This window comes from Odontesthes bonariensis, chromosome 2 (assembly GCF_027942865.1).
Source record: "Odontesthes bonariensis isolate fOdoBon6 chromosome 2, fOdoBon6.hap1, whole genome shotgun sequence".
NCBI lineage: Eukaryota > Metazoa > Chordata > Actinopteri > Atheriniformes > Atherinopsidae > Odontesthes > Odontesthes bonariensis.
In genome coordinates, this window is record NC_134507.1 from 12,556,902 (window position 1) to 12,576,572 (window position 19,671).

Genomic DNA, 19,671 nt, shown 5'->3' on the forward strand with positions numbered 1-19,671 from the left:
TGCTAATGAAACAGGGTAAGAAATGTCCAGAGAAGAAAAGTAAAGTTTCGGCAGTCTGTCAAAAAAATTTCCAGAGTTTGAACATTATTTTTTTTGCAAGTCTTGCTTTGTCAGCAAGACAATTAGAAAATGTTACATCTGCTGTATGATAGTTTTTGATGGGAGGAGGTGGAGGTTGTAGACAACTACAAGTACCTTGGGCTGTGGCTAGACAACAAGCAGGACTGGAAAAGCAACACAAAGCAGCTGTTCAGGAAGGGTCAAAGCAGGCTGTTCTTTCTGAGGAGGCTGCGATGTTGCTGGGGTGGCAGCACATCAAAGTAGGACTCAACCAGGCTGGACAAGCTGATGAGGCAGGCAGGCCCTGTGATCGGCATGAAGCTGGACTCTTTGGTGACAACTGCAGAGAAGAGAACACTTTTTGGAGAATACCAGCCATCCTCTGCATACTGTCATCAGCAAACAAAGAAGCCTGTTCAGTGGTAGGTGCTTCACCCACAGAGCAGGACCAACAGAGTTAAAAACTCCTTTGTGCCATCAAACTGTTCAACTCATTACTTGGTGGGGAGGGGTGACAGAAGGACAGAGGATGGGGAGGAGCATTAAGTTTGATTAAAAGAGAACTGGACAATAACTGTGCAATAACTCATAACTGTGCAATATATGTCATAATATAATATATTATAATATATTAATGTAACATAATAATAATACAAACATACCTGATATGATATAGCCTACTGTATCTGTCTATATCTACTGGTTTCGGAGTATTTGTATCTATCTATCTATCTATCTATCTATCTATCTATCTATCTATCTATCTATCTATCTATCTATCTATCTATCCATCTATCTATCTATCTATCTATCTATCTATCTATCTATCTATCTATGATTAAAATTGAGACACCACACTTCCAAGAAAGGTGATGTGTGTTTGCAGAAATATAGCCATTGGGGACGAAAAAAGGTTTGAACCCTTTTGATAAATTTGCTGACAGATCGTGTTAAAAGGATCAGATGGTACAATTTATTCTCTGCTGTCCAGAGAATAAATTCATTATGATCCGCTAGATGACGCTGCTACAAAGCCTCTAGGACTCATCCAGAGCAGCATCCAGAGCAGAGCGCGCCCTGCTAATGTTGAAACAGTCTCTACTGTAGTGGCCACACATATGTCAGTAGGGATGAGAAGGTGATGGAGGATGGTGCTTGTTGTTGCTTCAGCCTTTACGAGGCTTTAGATTCACAGTTGTTGCGCCGCTGAGGCTCTGAGGATGTACGGCGATGGAGAGGGCACTGTGTGGGACCGGGTCGGGCGGCCCCACCGGGACTGCATGTGCTACCTTGGACCTCCTACCACTTTGATACCGATGTAAGATATTCTAACTTCTACTAAATGCATTGGCAGTCTAGAGCAGCCAGGAAAACCTGTTGCGCACTTAATTTCACAGGCGCATTGAGAAAAGTAAACGGACTGGGTAAAGGTGTTAAAGCGTCCATTTCAGCAATAGAGCTTCATTATTACCTGTGAATTTGAGTGATGTATTTCATGTAACTTGTTATTATTGCCTAAAAGTGATTGCAGGACACAGATCTGGACAAATAATTAGGTTTTGGCAGGTTGTGGCAGCACTTTGGGTAATTTTCTGTACTGATTTTCTCTGAGTGGGTCAGTAAATTGTGTTTTGCTCTCACGTTGCCAGTTGTATAACAGCTGAAGGGCTGACAATTAGAGACAACAGAGTTCAATTGGTCCAACAATAATATTAATTTCAACTGGTAGATACAAGTTGGCTGTTGATCTCCTTTGCATGACAAAGTTACGTTTGATGGGCTCCAGTGTTGTACATTGGGCGCACAATTTTGTGGTCCAGTGCCTATTTGACGCCAGGAGCTGTCACAATTGTTGTTCTTCCATATCTACAAATCCCTCATGATCGATTCATTAGTTGCAGATTCAGATAAGCCAATAAAGTGAGTTGCACAGTGCGTAGTATATACAACAATTGCATTAGTCAGTTTCGCTTAGTGTCGCTCCCACTGAGGCAGTGCGGACGCATGGCCACTGAAGGATGAGGATTTCTCTACCGTGCAAGAGAGGCGCTGCAGGGGCCCTTAACGTCCATCTCTGTGGAACACGCAACACTGACTATCCCAGTTAACCCAAGAAAAACTCCTATATCATCAAGTCATTTAAGGTTTACAGACTCTCCTTCCTTTTGCCAAACGGCCTCACTTGGTCTTGTAACACACCGCCACCTCTTGTTCTCTCTTCCCAGCGGGATGCGGAAGTCGCCCGACGTGAGCCCCAGAAGGCTTTCGGACATCAGCCCGCAGCTCAGACAGCTCAAGTACCTGGTGGTGGACGAGGCCATCAAAGAGGACCTCAAGTCCTCCCGCTCATTTGAGGACATCAACAGCGCGTCCATAGAAGAGCGAATATTGCGAATAACCGGCTACTATGGATACCAGCCTTGGAGTACAAGCTACAAACGTGAGTCAGTGTACACACATGATCCGTGAACTGCTGAAATCTCGTTCTCAGTTCAGACATAGAATAGATAGTTGCATGATAGAGTAAAACAGTTATACACCTGCACTAATCAATGGGCAAACATTCACAAGATGATGATAAGATGGCACATTTGAACAATATGGGTCATTAGATAGGAGGGGAGGTTCCATCCTTTCATCTTTTCCTTTTTCATCCTCTGACTTTGGTGAAGAAGCACACTGCAAGTTCCTTGTGCAATAGCCCATGTGTTCTACACAAAATACACTTTTCTCATTTAAATGAGCAAACTAATGACATACACCCAGTGCCAGTCACTATCTTCATCATCATTGTGTAAATTTGTACTTTGTGAGCTACTGTGGTTGTTAAAGCGTCAGTGTTGCTGCAGAAGGTGGAGCCAATGTTTGCTTCACTGGAGCTTGTTGAGCTTAGATTCAGAGAGTGGGAATCTTTCTTGAAGCAGTCAATTATTAGAGGGGGGAAAAAAGCTGTCTGCACAGATTTTATTGTCTTTCTCTACACTTCAGTAGATTCACATTCTTTATGAGCAAAGCATTAAGCCCCTGAGCAGTAGCTATACTGCTGATCCTGTCTGGTTGATGTGATGGATTACAATCTTGTTTCACCTCTTCTTTGACTTCATGTTGGATAGCTGTGACCCTGGTTGTGTCATGACAAACCACCGCCTAAACAACTCTTTGGTTCATTTGTTTGTTACAGTCACTCCAATGTGAAAACATGGTGACTGCCAAATTCACAACATTTCATGTGAGACTAATTGTCAAATTGATTAATGAAAACAGCATAATCTAAAAAAAAGTTGAAGTTCCGCACAATGAGTTGAGATTTTGAATAGTTTGATTGATGAAGACAATTGACCAAGAGCACCTAAACAATGAAAATAAAAATACAGAAACCTTGGAAGTGAGTCTTTAGATGGATGCAGACCCTCATGTTATAGATACTGTTTTTTTTTAATTGGACACATGTTACAGCTTTTTTTTTAACAACACTAAAAGCATTTATGAACAGAGGAGACCAACTGTTGTAGTTCAGAAGATGTAAAATGTTTAAAACCACTACTCTCTTTCTCCTGTAAGATATGGAATTTAATTCTTTCATCAGTTGGGGACCCCATTTGTCATATTTTTCATTTTATACTGAGCTAAATCTTTTCAACAGTGACACCTCTGGACTGCAGGCAAACCAGTGTAGGAACAGAATCTTTAAACTATTGTTGCTATTCTGTAAACTCCAATGAATCCTGCTACAACCAGTCACAGTGACGCTCAGCCACATTCCCGGAAAATTTACTTTATACTTTACGGATGAAGAAAAACCAAAAATGGAATTTTTCACAAGGTGACACAGTTTAATGAGGTCCTAATGAAATGTCTGTGACAAGCTTTGGTCAAAATACCACAGAAAGGTAGTGCAACAGATTCCATGAATTTGAAGCTGTATTAACAATTAACATTGAGGTATTTCAGTAAAAATCCTGAAAGGTAACACTAGCACACAGCAAAATTTCCTTCGTCTGCAGTTTGACCACAAAAAGCTGGTACTGACTCTTGTCTTATGCACAATGTTGTTGTGAGTCATGCATTAACTGGGCCTAGATTGTGCCTGACTCTTATGGCCTGGTGGCTGGTTAACACACCTGTCAAACTCATACACTAATTCTGTCCCACTTTGGCTTCATAAACCCTGTGTTTCACTGTTGGTCCATTCATCTGTGGTTTGTTCAAGTTTGCGGAGGCTAATGTTAAAAACTGTTGCCTCTAGTACAAAGCACTGATCGAGCTTGATTAGCACATGCATCCTGATTTAAAGTTGAAGTTGGGTGAAGATGAAGATGAAGACAATGAGGGTTGATGGTTATCCTCTGAGCTGGGAGTGTGATGTGTGCTCTAAAAAAATCTGAACAGTTCCCTGAATTAGGTATTTTCAAATCCTGTATTGTGTGTATTTATCTAAAAAAAAAAAAAAGATTGTGAGAGTTTTTGAGTGGTGCTAACTTCAAACTCTCAAATATGTGCTCTGAAGCACCAAGGGAATTTTTTTTATTCTCACACTATTTCCTCTTTAAAGTTGTTGAACCATTAGCCAATGCATTGTTTTTACAACAGCGGTGAACCTATCTCCATCTTTACTGCTGAAAGACTGCTCCACAGGATGCTGTTTTGATACCAAGGTGCGGCAACTGACCTATTAATAATTTTCATATTCAGTTGTCAGATCTTTATTTATTTTTCCTTTTTTCTTTTGGTTGATAATGTCTTTGTTCAACACATTGCAAAAACCGAGTGACCTCTCATTTCTTCATATTTTGCTTCCAAGAAGGAAGACCTTATTGTGATCATTTAGAGTGCTCTTGACTGTTAGTTCTCCAGGCTTTATGAAGGTCTTTACAGTTTTTTTTGGACATTGGTTGCTTTTTCACTTATTTTTCAGCCAGTCAGTGTACCTGAACAATTTCAGGAAATGTCTTTTTTGTTTGTTTGTTACGTCACTCAACACTGACCTTTTAATAATGCAAGCACAAAAAGGCCTCTGATTCAAGGGATGAACCAGAGTGGTGTTTACACATAACAGATGACTCAGCATGATGTGCAGTGTGTTGTTGAGAAACTGGACACGTTGAGGACAAAAGAAGAAGTGGCAGGCCCAAAAAACCCTATCTGCTGCAGATGAACAGTGTCTGAAAGTGATGTCCTCAAAAAAATAGAAAATAATCCAGCAATGACCTGACACAAGACCTAAGAGATGCATCACTGAAACCTCATTAGAAATTATCTTCATGGAAGATCTTAGCTTCAAGAAGCTAAGTGTTATGATGAAATTTAGTTTGTTTTGCTGTGCATGTGGGCGCCTCTACACAAATAATAGAAAGCAGCTACAGCTGGTGAAGACACTCTGTCAACTTCTGAACATGTGTGACAGGCATGAGGCTAATATATGGTAACTGTTATTTTGAGCAGGGCGACAGCAAGTCGGCAGCACTGGGGGAAAAGTAGTAATTTAGAAGTTTGGTCAGCATTATTCAAGTTAGCTGTAGACAAGTCAGGAATAAACTTTCCCTATATATGAAAATCATGTGATTCATTCACATCCTTTGTAATGGTTTGAATGATTGTTTGTCTTGTGTTGGATAGGGTCACTTTCGGATGAATGCTTATGATGTATATTCAGCCCACACGCTTGAATAAAGCTCCCTTCACAGCTTCAACCGTTTCTCGTATCCTTTGAAGAGAATCTAATCTTAAAGTATTGTCCTCTCATTAAAGAAAGGGAAACAGGGAGAAAAAGCTGAGGTATGCCAAATGATGCAAGAAGTGGACTGAAACTCATTGACAACAGGTCTTATGGAGGGATGAATCCTCCCCAGAGCCAGGACCTCAACATTATTGAAGTAATGTGGGATCAGCTTGGTGGAGAATGGAACAAAAGGCAGCCAATGTCCAAAGAAGAGCTTTGGGATGTCCTTCGAGAAGCCTGGAGAACTATTCCTGAAGACTACTTAAAGAAATGACAAGAAAGCTTGTCTAAGAGGGTTTCCATGTTGATTTATAAACACCGTCTAAAAAACACGATTCTTATGTGGAGGAAATTTATGGACTTCATTATGAGCAGTGTTTTCAGCTGGTTCGAGCAACTGATTATTTTCTAGCAGTTATTTTGAATGATATCGCAGAATGTGCTGTTGAATAGACATAATAGCAAGCATTGGTCACTATAGACCAATGTTGTGTTTTCATCAGTCTGTGTTAGAATTGACACAGAAACGCATGCTTTGTCTCAAGTCCACACACATTTAAATCCTTTACTTGAGAAAAGTTGAGGGATTTGTTCCATAAAAGATCCACGTATTTAGAAAATGATTGATCACTTTAAACAAACAAAGAAGAAAAAAACTGCAACTGTAAAAGTATAGTCAGCCCCTGAAATAGCTCTTTGTGGATGGCAGACACACTGCGTATGAAACATTTCATGACCAGTTGCACTGTTACATCAGAGTATGGCCATCAGGGGGAAATGCCCATGCGTTTACCATTTCAGAAGCCTTTATTTTGTTCAGCGCTCTCATGTTTCCAACAAAGCCATCCCAAAGGGAGTTCATTTATGCATTTATACAATGGTCTATACCCTAGTCTTTTTGGCCCATCTACTTTGAGCTGTGTTTTGTAGTGACAGAAGTTGCATGTGAACAGAACTCTCTGTTAACACACACACACAAAATGTGGACACTTGAGATTCAATAGCAACAAGACAGCAATTGTTTTTGGCTTAAGGTGGAGAGCTTCATGCTGAGGGCAGCCAGTTTCAGAAGATGTTCAAGCAGTGTGCTTCTCAGTAGGGTGCAAAGAGATGCCTGTTTGTTTCATTTGCCACCAACCTTTCCGAGTTGGCACTTTTTCTCTTTCACGTAGGAGCAAGCAGAGTGAAAGTGGGAACTCGTAGTCAGCCATGACTCAGATAGGAGATGAAAGGAGCTAGCTTTTTCTTTTGATGTTGTGGCTTATCTTAACATCCTTAATATGAAACTTGGGAGATCACAAACATGCTAGGCTTGACTACATGTAAAACAGTACCAGCATAAAAAGAATAATTTTTCAATAAATTGCTTTTCCATGAGTGGTGTATCTAAAAACAGCAGCATTCGGAAACATTTTGATTTCACATGGTGGTTACCAGTGATTGATCTTCAGACTGTGTTAGCAGCTGTGGATCTATATATCTGTTCAGCTTGGTAACTACCATTTACTCTATGTTCTGTTGTTATGTTATTTGTAAGATTGATGCAATATCTCTTTCTATAAACAAACAAATTCCCATTTTAGTGAAAATGTGCAAATGATTACACACGCTTGCCTGGGAGGAAAAAAAACACCTTTAATCCACTTTGAAAATGGCCAAAGATGTAGGGATTGATGTCTGTGTCAAAGAAAAGGTCATAGCTGCAGAAAGGTTACCAGAGAGACTATAGTGAGCGAAACCATTTCAAGACAACACCATCCAATATTATAAAAACACTTCAATCATTGGGTCTATTTTCCTTCTTCTATACATTTCTTTTGTATGGGAGTTTACAAAGATGAGCACTTTATACATTCAGTTACAGAGGCAACTGATCTGGTCTGTGGCGTATCGGGTACAGCAGGCGCCCCATGTACAAGAGGCTGTAGTCCTCGCTGCAGCTGGCCCCGGTTCGAGTTCTGCATCGGATGGCCCTTTGCTGCGTGTTGTTCCCCCTCTCTCTGCCCCCTGCTTCCTGTCTTTCAACACTGTCCTATCTAATAAAGGCATAAAAAGCCCAAAAGAAAAAAAAAAGGCAACTGACGGACAACTCGGAGCAGTAAAAGAGACCATTGCATGGCAGCTTTGTCTTCAAGCGGCAGAGCTATAAGACTAACTGAAACTCTGACATTTCTCATTTATGTCCACTCACCGAAGGGTATTACGTCTGGCGGGTTTGAAGGAAATGTCATCTCACAAAAACCTAATCACATCCTAATTCATGAAACAGAAACGAATGCCCTCCTCTGCCCTCCTGAAACGAATGCCCTGATTAGAATTATAAGTGACGAGAAGTTAAGTCCAATATCACTGCTCCAGGTTAACTGTTCAAGATACATGAAAGCTCTTTAAAAAAAAAAATCGCTAGAAGCATACAGCTTCAAAGCATCTTTAATTAAATGTGTCTGGCTGTCTCCCTCACTAGGATTATTTCAGTTTATCTTCACTTCCAATCATTATGTGTATGAAATTTTTTGCACATTAGTCTTGGTTTTTCCCCTTTTGTGTAGTCAGTTGCCAGTTTGATTCAGTTTCTTACCTTATGTTTCATGCCTTGTTTTACCTCCTGTCCAGGTGTCTTTGTCCCAGCCTGATGATTAATTGTGGTCACCTGTGTTTGGTTAGTCTGTGAGTCTTTGTTTATTTTTAATCCTGCCCTTCACCTTTCCAGCTGTTGGGTTTTCTGTTTGTCTCAACATCCGCTTTGTTTCCTTCCTTGGTCACTATTTTGTCTTTCCTTATATTCCTTTTTTTTAATAGATTGTTCCTTAATAACCTTTTGCTCTTACAGTAATTTTTTAAAACCTTTTTTTTTTCTTAAAATAAAAAGTCTTTAGTTCCTGAATTCTCCTGTACCTTTTGTCATTTTACTTAGAGTTCCTATGGTATTCGTAGTTTAGTGGATTTTGCTGGCATCTGCTGCTATTTTTGTAGTTCTGATCTGATCATGAAAGCGCGAGTTGGTCTTTTGGCTCAGACAGGGTTCCAGGCGTTCCAGTTAAGTTTGAGGATAAATTAAAGCTGAAAAGCTTGTTTTGCTTTATCTTCATAGATAGAAATGGTGTTCTCATTGATTAAACCATTCCTTTTGTCTGTGAAATTGTCCCTTTAGTTTTGTCAAGTTCATCCAAGAAGTGAGCCATTTGTCAGACAAACAGACTTTGTTCTTTTTTCTAAATCTCTTGCACTATCTATCACAAATGTAGCATCCCCTCTGGTACAAATTTAGAGCTTCGTGAGGCATGAAATGAGGTTGGATTCTATTTTAAGCTGAGGGGTTGGACATGGTGAGACACAACAGTGGAGCAGGTTTGAGCGAGCCTATGTACCCACATACATTTCCACTGCTGGCAGTCAAAAGACAGCTGAAAGGGGCAGGCGAGGTAAGGCTTCCTTTCGACTCAACTGGAGCTGAGGAGAAAGATGGGAACAGTTATGCAAATACTTGTTTTGGCTTGCTCAGCTTCTTATGGATAGATCCTGCCTCCATTCAAGCTGGCGAAGACTTTCGTCTTTCACTAGTGCTCATTTTCAGTGAATGATCATTGAAGGAGGCATATCAGTTTTTCAGCTGACAAACAAACAAAAAAAAAAAAACTTTTCGCACAAAAGTTGTTCTGCCATCACTGTTGCCCTCCTCTAATCCAAAGCTGATCACCAAAAACCTGAACCACTGACACCACTGCAACAAGATCTCATGACATATTGTGAAATATGGTCCACAGCACAATAAGTTCACAAATTCACAAAAAACGCTCCAAATTTGTACAATTACCAGGGTGGTAAACCAGGGTTTCTACCTTCTCTTGACGGTTAATGGCTCAGGTTAGAATTAATGTACTTGGTTAGGTCTACAAAATACATGGTTAGTTAATGTTTAGTTACAAAAATCTACATGGTTGCATTTTACACATTATTATGTTCATGCAATGCAGTTACAGTCAGTTGAACACTGCCCATCAGAAAACAACAGCTGATTGATATATTACTCTTTCACAATTTATCACAATGGATTGTGACATCAAGTGTCTATCGAATAGGCTTCTGTGTGTGGCTTAGAAAGCTTCCTAACTAAGTGAAATGACTTGGAAGTGTATATGTGACAGCCATGATAAGAGCAGTTTGAAATCTCTAAATGCAAAGGAAAGGAGCTTCAGCGTTTCCCTCATTATCTCCTTGAGCATAGGAAACACTGTAGTTTCCTTTATGAAGGAAAGGCAACGATTCTGTCCCACAATTCCTTGGGGCTGCATTTTCTAAAACAACACTCAATTATATCTATTCAGAACTAACTGCAATTTTTGTGGATAAATCTGACGACAGGAAGGTGAGTCGTCCATGACAGCATTTGTAACTTTTTTTTGTAGCTTTTTCTTTTCTTTATGATTTTATGTTACATTTTATTTCACTAACATCATTCACATGAGATAACCTCTATGAAACCACACGATAAGATTGCATTAGATGAAGTATCTAAAGTGCTTTTTGTAGAATATTTATTAAACCTCTGCACTTTCAGCGCTGTAGACCCATATGACACGTGGATGTAAGTGTGGTCAGATTCTCACTGCACGGTCATCTTTTGCTTAAGATTTTCTCAAACCATCTTTCCTTCCAACAAGGTCGAGGAATAGAGCTCAGGAGAACATCACAGGTAATGTTCTTCATGAAAACACAGCAAATGTGTTTTGGAAAGTGGACAAATGTATGTATTACACAGTCACAGCATTAAAGGGTGCCACTGCATTGCATCAATGTTTAGGTGGATTGTAGATTTAATGTTTTGGATCATTATCCACCTAATGATATTTAAAAGGTGAATGATTAGAGCGCAGTACAGGCTTTTTAGTGTGTCACATCCACACAGGAATACAAATTCAGCAATTTACAGAGGTGGAAAGATTTTCTTTATCCTTTCCTTCTCTGTGGCAAGTAGAACCATCAAAAGTGTGTGTCAGACTAGAAGTGAAGCCCCTCCTAACTTGATCAACTTCCTCTACATCTGTAGCTGTCATTCAAGCAGAGCATGCACAAGTCCCATTAATGTTCAGTCAAGGAGCAAAATCATTTATGCGTGTCACTATTAAACTCACATGCATCACATGCTCATATGCAAATGCACGCCATTCACAAAGAGAGAAGAGAATGATGAGAAAAACAAGACAGCAGGTTTAGGTAAACAGTTATTTACTCAGAAATGTCATTTCTACATTATTTTTCTTTCTTAGAAACACTGCTTAGTGATATATATATAACATAAAAAAATCTGATGGACTTGAACATCAAGATAGGTTGAATATTTTATAATTTTATGTAAGTTGGTTGTGTGACTTTGGGGCATGTATATTTATGAGCACATGCACACATCTGGCATGCTGCCACATTCAGGCCTCATTCAGACGCACAGTTTTTTTTCCCATTGGTGGTCATTTATGTATCAATAACTGTGGAGTTTTACCCATCACTGAAAGAGCTGCAGAACTGTTTCTGCAAGAGTGCAAGAACTGGAGAGCAAATTATCCTGCTTCAGCTCCCAGCTGACCAAAGGGACTGGAAAAATCAACAATGAAAAGAACAAACACGCAATTCAGCGCATGAGCCATTCCTGACAGAGCTTTCTGAGATGATCCTTATTTGAGGCATAGTTGCAGTTTTAGTGATATGAACTGGCCAAAGTCTATTGGAATTTAACAAGAAAATGTTACGCTCAACATGGTTTAAGTAGAGTTGAATCATTTATGTTTTAGAGAGCATTGTGACAGCTTTATGTAGAGATACTTTCTGAGCTTTAATAATTCCCACAACACGTCGAAAACACAGTTTGACTTGAATGTTTCGTTCTGTTCAAATGGTGCAGGCAGGGCTCGTCTGCATAAGAGATACTCTGCCGTTTTTTGTTCTCTCCGAAACAGAAGAGGCAGCTTCTGTTGCATAACATCACATTTATAATTGAAAAGGATGCACAGATCGTTACACACCTGCTCATGAAGTCCTGCTCATATTGTGGCGAAGATTTAGTCTTTTCTCAGAACATGTCTTAGAAAACCCCTCCCCTGTTTTCTGTTGAGAGACACTTGGTGTAAAAAACAGTTTACCATAATTGCCATGCATGAATGTGATCATGGATGCTTTTGGTGCTGCTTGACTCAGTCAGATATTGTTAGTGTGACTATAATCCTGAAAATAAAGCATTAACTGAATTACAGCTTTCGTGCTGTGTTCTCAGCGCTCAGTCTTCCTCTTAATGGAAAATCTGGCAGTTTAAAGTCAAATCCGGTCTTCCTGTCATCCCTTTCTCCTCCTCAGTCCTTTTATCTGCTCTTAATTGTAAGTTGTGAAGTGATGAGTCCTACCTCTGTGTAATTAATCAAGGGGTGACTGTATCCAAACACAACACATCATTGTCTGTGTTGGCCACAGAAGAGCCGTACCAGGTAACAGGGAGATCAAAGCGTAAATGGGGTTGTGCAAGTAATTAGGAGGCTTATTTTGTTGTCTTGATGGAAGTGATTAATACCAGTGTTGTAACAACACTACATACAAATAGAAACTTTCTCTAACTGCTATTAGGGAGTTTAAAGGTTGCTAAAGAGTGAGACTTTTAAAATTAAAGCTACTTTTTACTCAGGCACAGATGCAAGTGTCAAAAAAGTTTATTAAAAATGTGTCTCTGTCCTTATTTCAGTTATTTTTAATAAAGGTTTGGAAGAAGCTTTCTTGATCTTTCCTTCAAGTTTGTGCAAATCGTTTGCACATCTTTCTTCCTCTGATTTTTTTTGCCCTTTGTTCTAGTCTGTTTTCCCAGAGCAATATTCAGGGCTGCTGTAAACCAACAGCTGACCTTGTCACTAAATTAAAGTCTGCATTTCTAAAGAATTCACCACTAACTCACTAGTGTTATGAAGTGTTCCATTTGGTCTGGAAAGCTTGAATTTTCCATTTAACCTTGAGTTTTTATTCTAACCTTTTGGCTAGATTATTGCAAGTCTTTACACATGGATAAAGAGTCTCCTCAGCTGGTACATATGGCAGCCTCTTGTCTTTCAACAGAAAGTGTGATTACATAATGCCAGTGTTGGCTTCCCTCCATTGTCTGTCTCTGCGAGTCAGGTTTGATTTTACTATATTGATTGCTTTAAAGTGTTTAAATGGGCTGACCCCACTTTCCTGGCTGAACTCAAACCAGAATGAGTTCAACCAACTAATTTAGATTTTTCTGGATTTCTAAACTCCTGGTTCAAACCCAGAGGTGATTGTGCCTTTGCGTTTTTAGTCCTTATCTCTGAAACAGATAATCTTTTCATAAAAGACCTGATCAGACTTTAAAAAATGTTTAAGTTACTACTGAAGACCCTCCTTTTCTCACTCTCCTGTTGTTCCTTATAATGATTATGAATATTATTACTGACTTTTCTTCCGACTGGGGCCTTTCTGTGTGGAGTTTGCATGTTCTCCCCGTGTATGTGTGGGTTCTCTCCGGGTGCCCCGGCTTCCTCCCACCACCCAAAAACAGGCATGTTAGGTTCATTGTTGAGCCTGAATTGTCCCTAGGAGTGAGTGTGAGCGTGGATGGTCGTGTGTCTCGTTTGTTTCTGTGTGGTCCTGTGATGGACTGGTGACCTATCCAGGATGCACCCTGCCTCTCACCCAATGACAGTTGGGATAGGCTCCAGCCCCCCCGCGACCCTAAATTGGATTAAGCAGGTACAGAAAATGGATGGATGGATGGACTTTTCTTCCATGAAATGTTATGACATCATTTTTTCAAACCACTTTTAGATTGTATACTGCTTTTTTTTGTGTATGTATGTGTGTGTGTGTGTGTGTGTGTGTGTGTCTTTGCATCATGATCAGAGATGGGTTTTTTTTTCACAGTTGAAAATAGATGGCTTCTTTCCACTCTTAAATGGTTTTCTGTCCTGAACATTACCCCACATTACCTCAAGAGTGTTCTTTACCCTTTAGATGCAGGTGAATAAGGCCCCATAAGCCCCACTGCTTTCTTGACTTCTTGTACTGGAAATTTGCACAACTTGGGTGTGACTTCTAAGGTAAATGCATCACACAGTTAGCTACACTGTTTCTGTGCTGGCAGATAAAGGTGGGATCCTATGGTCTAAGAAGTATGGCTGCAGTAAGAAAAATAACCAACTAAAGATACACATTGGGTTTTGAAAAAGACAAAATACTATTTGAATTGATTAAATCCAGTGTACAGAGAACAACTAGCAACACAGTAAAATGTTTAGCTGCTATTGAGCCATTTCCCTCAGGAGATATTTGAGACCAGAGCAGATCTGAAAGGGGAGGCAGAATGAAGTCAGGACTGGAGTTTTTAGATATATCATGTTGTTCTTGATCTGACCAGATCCTCTGTAAGTGGCTAACTGAGCATGTATTTAAAATATTCATTGGAGTAATATATATTTCACATTGATATTTTTATTGGAATGGGATCACATAATTATTAACGCACTGCTTTCCATTTACTGTAAGATTGCTGCAGGTCTTCAAACTGCTTATGGATGCCGATTGATGATCTCGAACCATTTACACAGAGAAACTACAAAAGAGATGCAAATGAAAACATTAATAGATGACTGCTTAGCAGTAAGATCATGTCAGTGACTCAAACATTATGACCATAATAACCATATGGTAGATTAGATAATATATTATTCATTCCACAGTATTTCAGATCATAAAAAATAGAAACATCTAAGCAATTGTAACTCACCAATGACAGAGTGAGTCATTTTGCCTACCAGCAGTTCAGAGCACAGGGCAGCGAACATGTTGTGAACACTGAGTAAACATATTATGTGCAGTCTATGCTCAAAACTCCTCTCACCAGCATTAGTGAGTCACGGTGTCCAGTGTCCACACACAGGCTCACTGTTAAAAGAGGGTGACTCATTTTGCAAGCGTTAATTTGTATTTGTATTTCACCTTCTCCTTTGTTCCTGTAGATAAACAATGATGTAGAGGAAACAAATGATCATGAATTTATTTTCGAGGTTTAAGCCGATTTAAATTAATGCTCTAATGACGCTTGACCAAGTTTTCTGTCAATTCTTACTGCAGAGCTTTTTGACCAGAGTTTAGCATTTTCTTTTAGTCTAACACAGTAATTCTTTAAGTCCGATGTAACTTTCATGGCAGTCGAATCTATACACAGTGAAATTAAAAAAAAGTATTTAACATTTAGTTTAGTTATGTGATGTGATTTCACATTGCAGATGGTTTGATAAGTGAACTGAATTGACCAATAATGTTAACCTCCTGACACGGACAGCTGCATTACTCCACTCGGCATCACTTCACCATACCAGCAGGCATTACATGCTAGGATTACATACGGTCCAGATACAAGACTTGGCTCGAAGCAAAAATGCACAGTCACAGTTTTTCTTAAATTCTTTTGTTTTTAGGTGTAGAAGAATAGACTAAATATGTTTCAATTTAATTTGTTATTTGATATTATATAAGAATGAAGGAGAATGCATCCCATTCTGTTTTTAATTCTGCTTACCCCTGCAACATCTGCTCACGCAACCTTCTGATTTTGCAACAGGAGTCCGCGGAGCAAAGGTTAGATAACAAATGAGAGGCAAAAAAGCACATCAGGTCACACAAGAATAACACAGGTGGACACAGTTCCTCACAGAACTCAAGAAGGACAGTTATATGAATGGTAAAGTGGTGCATGTGTCAATTATTTGAAAGAAAATCTGAGCGACTTTATTCTAATTCTATCCTTAAAATCGAATTTGTAGGATTTTCAAGCAACATAAGAGCAGCCTTCCTGATGCACAAGCATTACGCACGGCTGCAGTTATTTATAGCAGCCACAACTGAATAGGATAAATCGAAGAAAAAATGCAATAAAAACTAATTATAAGAAACAAAATCTGAAAAAAACAACTATCATTTTGAGCAAGGTCTATGAAATTGCTTTCTTTTTTCTTTTTTCTTGTTTTAAATTTTTTTTTTTATCAGGGAGAAACATAGAAAATCATTTCAGCACTGTTACACACATACAGATCTATACAAAAACATGTATCTGGATATAAAATAGTAACAATTGAACAAAGAGAGTCACATTTACTCATTTTTCCATCAATATTAGTCAACTGGTACTTCAAGCCATGTAATACAGATACTTAAAGCAGTTCAGGTCTCCGTGATCTTATATATCTGATCCACTTTAACCACCGCCTCTTAAATTTCTCCTACTGCAATTTCAGAGCGAATGTCAGTCTCTCCATGTAGATTTCGTGAACAGTCCCTTGCCAGTCTTCCAGTGCCGGTGTGTCGGGTTGTAGCCATTTCCTTCTTATAGCTTTCTATGCTCCAATCAATAATATCTTCATTAGATATTTGTCTGCTGTTGATTGCAAATGTAATACTGTGGTACAAAAATACATTGAACTGACATCAATATAGTAATAGTCATATGAAATATATATTCCAGACAATCAAGGATGTCATGCCAGAAAGATGAGAGTTTTGGACAATCCCAAAATAGATGATAATGATTGGCCTCATCTGCACCACACACCCTCCAACAACTTGATTCATTACCTTGGTGTCTCTTCTGAGCAGGTGTTATAAAAAATCTCACAACGTTTTTCCATTCAAACTCTCGCCAGGTGTGGGAAGTTGTGGATTTCTGCATTTTTTTTTCATGTTAAATTATGTCGCCTCTTTTTCCCTTTTCATCTCACTATATGAGACTCAAATTTCTCTAAATACACATGTAGGCATCATATATGCGTCTGGCCCAAGTTGTCCATGCTAATAATGTGTATAACACTTTGGGGTGGTAAGGCATTTCAACTCTCTCTCTTATTACAGCATGGGATCAAAAGAATGTGATAGTACACTGCGGTAAATATCCCAAAAGGTTTTGGTTGGCTCAAACAAAAAATGAGATTGGAATTAATCTCCTCCTCCCATTTCCAGGAAGAAAGCAATTTATATCCCCAAATATCAACCCCTTCCTTTATGTGTTCACTGACAATAAATGTATACATATGAGACTAGCTAGTAAAATGTATAGGAACGACTTGCTTCCTCAGAGATATAACTAAAGTCACCCTACTTCTGAGCAGATCTGCTCAGAGGCTTAGAAGGACAGCAGCAAAAGACACCAACCTGATAAATCTATTTCAAAGAGCTAGAAGCACCAATGCTGCCTGTTGTGTGTATAGGTTGTGATATACCAGCTCATTGGTGTATCTGCGTGAGAAGAATTATAACTGGGTTGATTTTGAGAACTAATCCCTTTTGTCTGAAATCATTCAAGGGGAAGTAATCCATATAAAACACTGCAGGCACTGTGGTTCCAATCTTCTTTTAACGCTACAGTTTGTTTTTATTGATTAGCTTGGGAGATTGAAGATATGTGACACTATGAATGGCCCAGATCTTTCACTATTTAATTGGGAAATAAAATAAGATTATACAAATTTCCAATCACATTCATAATAGAGACGTTGTTGTCAAGGCAAGTCTTTCATTGAATCTCTAATCTGATACAGAGATTATTAATGTGCCTGAAGGACTATCGTTAATGAATGACTGCAAGAAGCTAATTTTCTTTGGAATCCAAAAGCTAAAAGGAAGTGCATCCAGCTATCTCTCTGGTGCATGACTACATGCTCAGGGTTGCATGAATGATGAACAATAGCACTGTAAAAGCATGCAAAACTCCCCAGATGAAGATGTTCCCCGAGTCTCGACTATCACAAATAAAAAGTGCTTTAAAGTCTCTGTTCAGTACACAAACCGTTTCTTCCACTATATTCTGCCCCTAACAGGGACTTTGTTTTTCTTTACACTGCATCACTTGATTTGTTCCAGAAACACCTGTGATTGGAAGTCTCTCTCCCCAGGGTGCCAATTTCTGCAGCCTGAAAATGTCAGCGTGCAGGTTCAGAAGGCTCTCAGACACCATGGATTAAAATGTGCTCAAAGTTTACTGTGAACTTTCTGGCCCTTAAAGCCAAAACATTAGCCTTCTTCAGTTCCTCCGTTAACATGTGCATATGGTTTATTTTTAGATGCTATTTTATTTGCTATGCTTTAAGACAATGAACACGATAAGCAGTCAATGCCATGGCACTGAGTATTTTAGTTGATCAACAATATTTTCAAAAACATATTCGAGGAGCCAAAGTTTTATGTGTGACAAAAACTTAAGGAACCAATCAATTCAGCTTGGGAGCAAAATTGTGGAGACTTTTGTCAGATCCGTGATCAGCGGCACATCATGGATGATCCAGTCAAAATGAAAGCTTGTGTTATGTAATCCCTCTGGGTTTGTAATGTTTTAAAGAGAGATATATAAACTGCATCGCCATTCTGACTCTACGATTGCTCACAACCTAAAAATGTCTATGTTTGCTGGGGCATCTCCATGTTTCCTTGCCTTTGAGCCTGTAGAGCAGCCGCGACTATTCAGAGACTACACGGGAAGCCGGACAGCCTCTCCCATTCTCTGGCGAAATTGCTACATCTTCAATGTTAAATTGACGATAAAACAGTTATTCACAAAACACAAGATATGCACAATACTGCATTTACTTTCATAATGACAACATGTTGTCCTGTAGCTTAATGAAGTGATTTGTTCTGAAATCGCCGCCGTTCACTGAGGAAATCATGTTATGAAGCCGCCACTAACAGCCAGGCTTCCAAGCCGAGGGCTGCCCGGCTTCGAGGAGGGGGCGGGAGAGTCAAGTTTTTTTCTACAATTCTAGGTCATCATTGGCTAAATTGACAAAAACTCATCACTTCCGAGGCTGCCCGGCGTCTCTGGGGGTAGATTAGACGTGGGTGTGTCAATATGAGGGGCTGTGTCGTGATGATTGGAGTTAGTGTTTGTCCATCATGAGAGATGTTGTGGCAGCCGAATTTTTAAGCGGGGAGAAGCACACTGGAACTTCAGTCCCAAAGCGGATACGAAAGAGACTGGTTGTCTGTGAAAGTGCTGTCGGAGTTTCACTCATACTTTTAGTTGTTTCTTTCCAGAATTCATGCTGCCCATTCACAAATGTTACCTTTTTTAAGAATACTTACCACCACCATCAAACTCTAAGTATTCATTATGACAGGGAAAAATGCTCCACAGATTCTGATCCAGCCACAGATCCAGCCATTTACAGGCCTTAGATTCGATCATACTTGATTTTGGCCTTGCTGTGTGAATTTTCAAAGTCTATACCTTCTTTCTGTGTATTTGCTGGGCATACTTGTCATACTAGACATAGCTATGTTATAACTAATTCTTTTTAACTTTGCTTTCTTCTGCTTTGGGATGGCACGAGCCACTACAACCCTGAACGCGTAATATGGGCTTCCCCTGTTTTAAAAGTCAGCAGCCGCCACTGCTGTAGAGTTAGCGTTTTAATGTTTATTTGCACCCATTCCCCATCACCACCCTGACAGACATGGAGGAGCATTCTGAGTGTGTGAGGACTTGGGGCAGTCCAGTCGTTAAATTATCAAAGACAATCTTGAATACTTGGCCATTATTCCGTGTGAAACTGGTGATGTACAAACACAGTTGTCCTGCTGTCAACGAATTATATGAACACAAACCACATTTGGACGGGGCATGGGAGAAGTCGCTCTTAAGTTCATTTGTAGTGACAGCAATTGGCTACTGGCTGTTGTGGTTATTAATTGCATGTTTGTGGAGTTATTTGGACTGAAGACTTATTCAGTGCATAGCTTTTCCATCTTTTTTGGTTTGCTATAATGTTTAAACACTATGTTGTTACAAACAGGACGGGAAAAGTAGATGTAGTAGAAGTCTATAGCAGCAGCTGTCAAATACAGATGTGTGA

The 19,671-nt window shown here is 39.4% G+C and overlaps 1 protein-coding gene across 1 annotated transcript in view; it reads left to right on the forward strand.

Annotated features, from left to right (window-relative positions):
- The first annotated feature begins 1,174 nt into the window (after nucleotides 1-1,174).
- Nucleotides 1,175-19,671, forward strand: part of slc35f3b (solute carrier family 35 member F3b) — a 50,466-nt gene continuing 31,969 nt past the window's right edge. Inside the window, exons 1-2 of the mRNA XM_075477552.1 lie at nucleotides 1,175-1,378; nucleotides 2,286-2,500. Of these exons, the coding sequence (XP_075333667.1) occupies nucleotides 1,281-1,378; nucleotides 2,286-2,500 (313 nt within the window). The 5' untranslated portion in view covers nucleotides 1,175-1,280. The remainder of the gene's footprint in view (nucleotides 1,379-2,285; nucleotides 2,501-19,671) is intronic.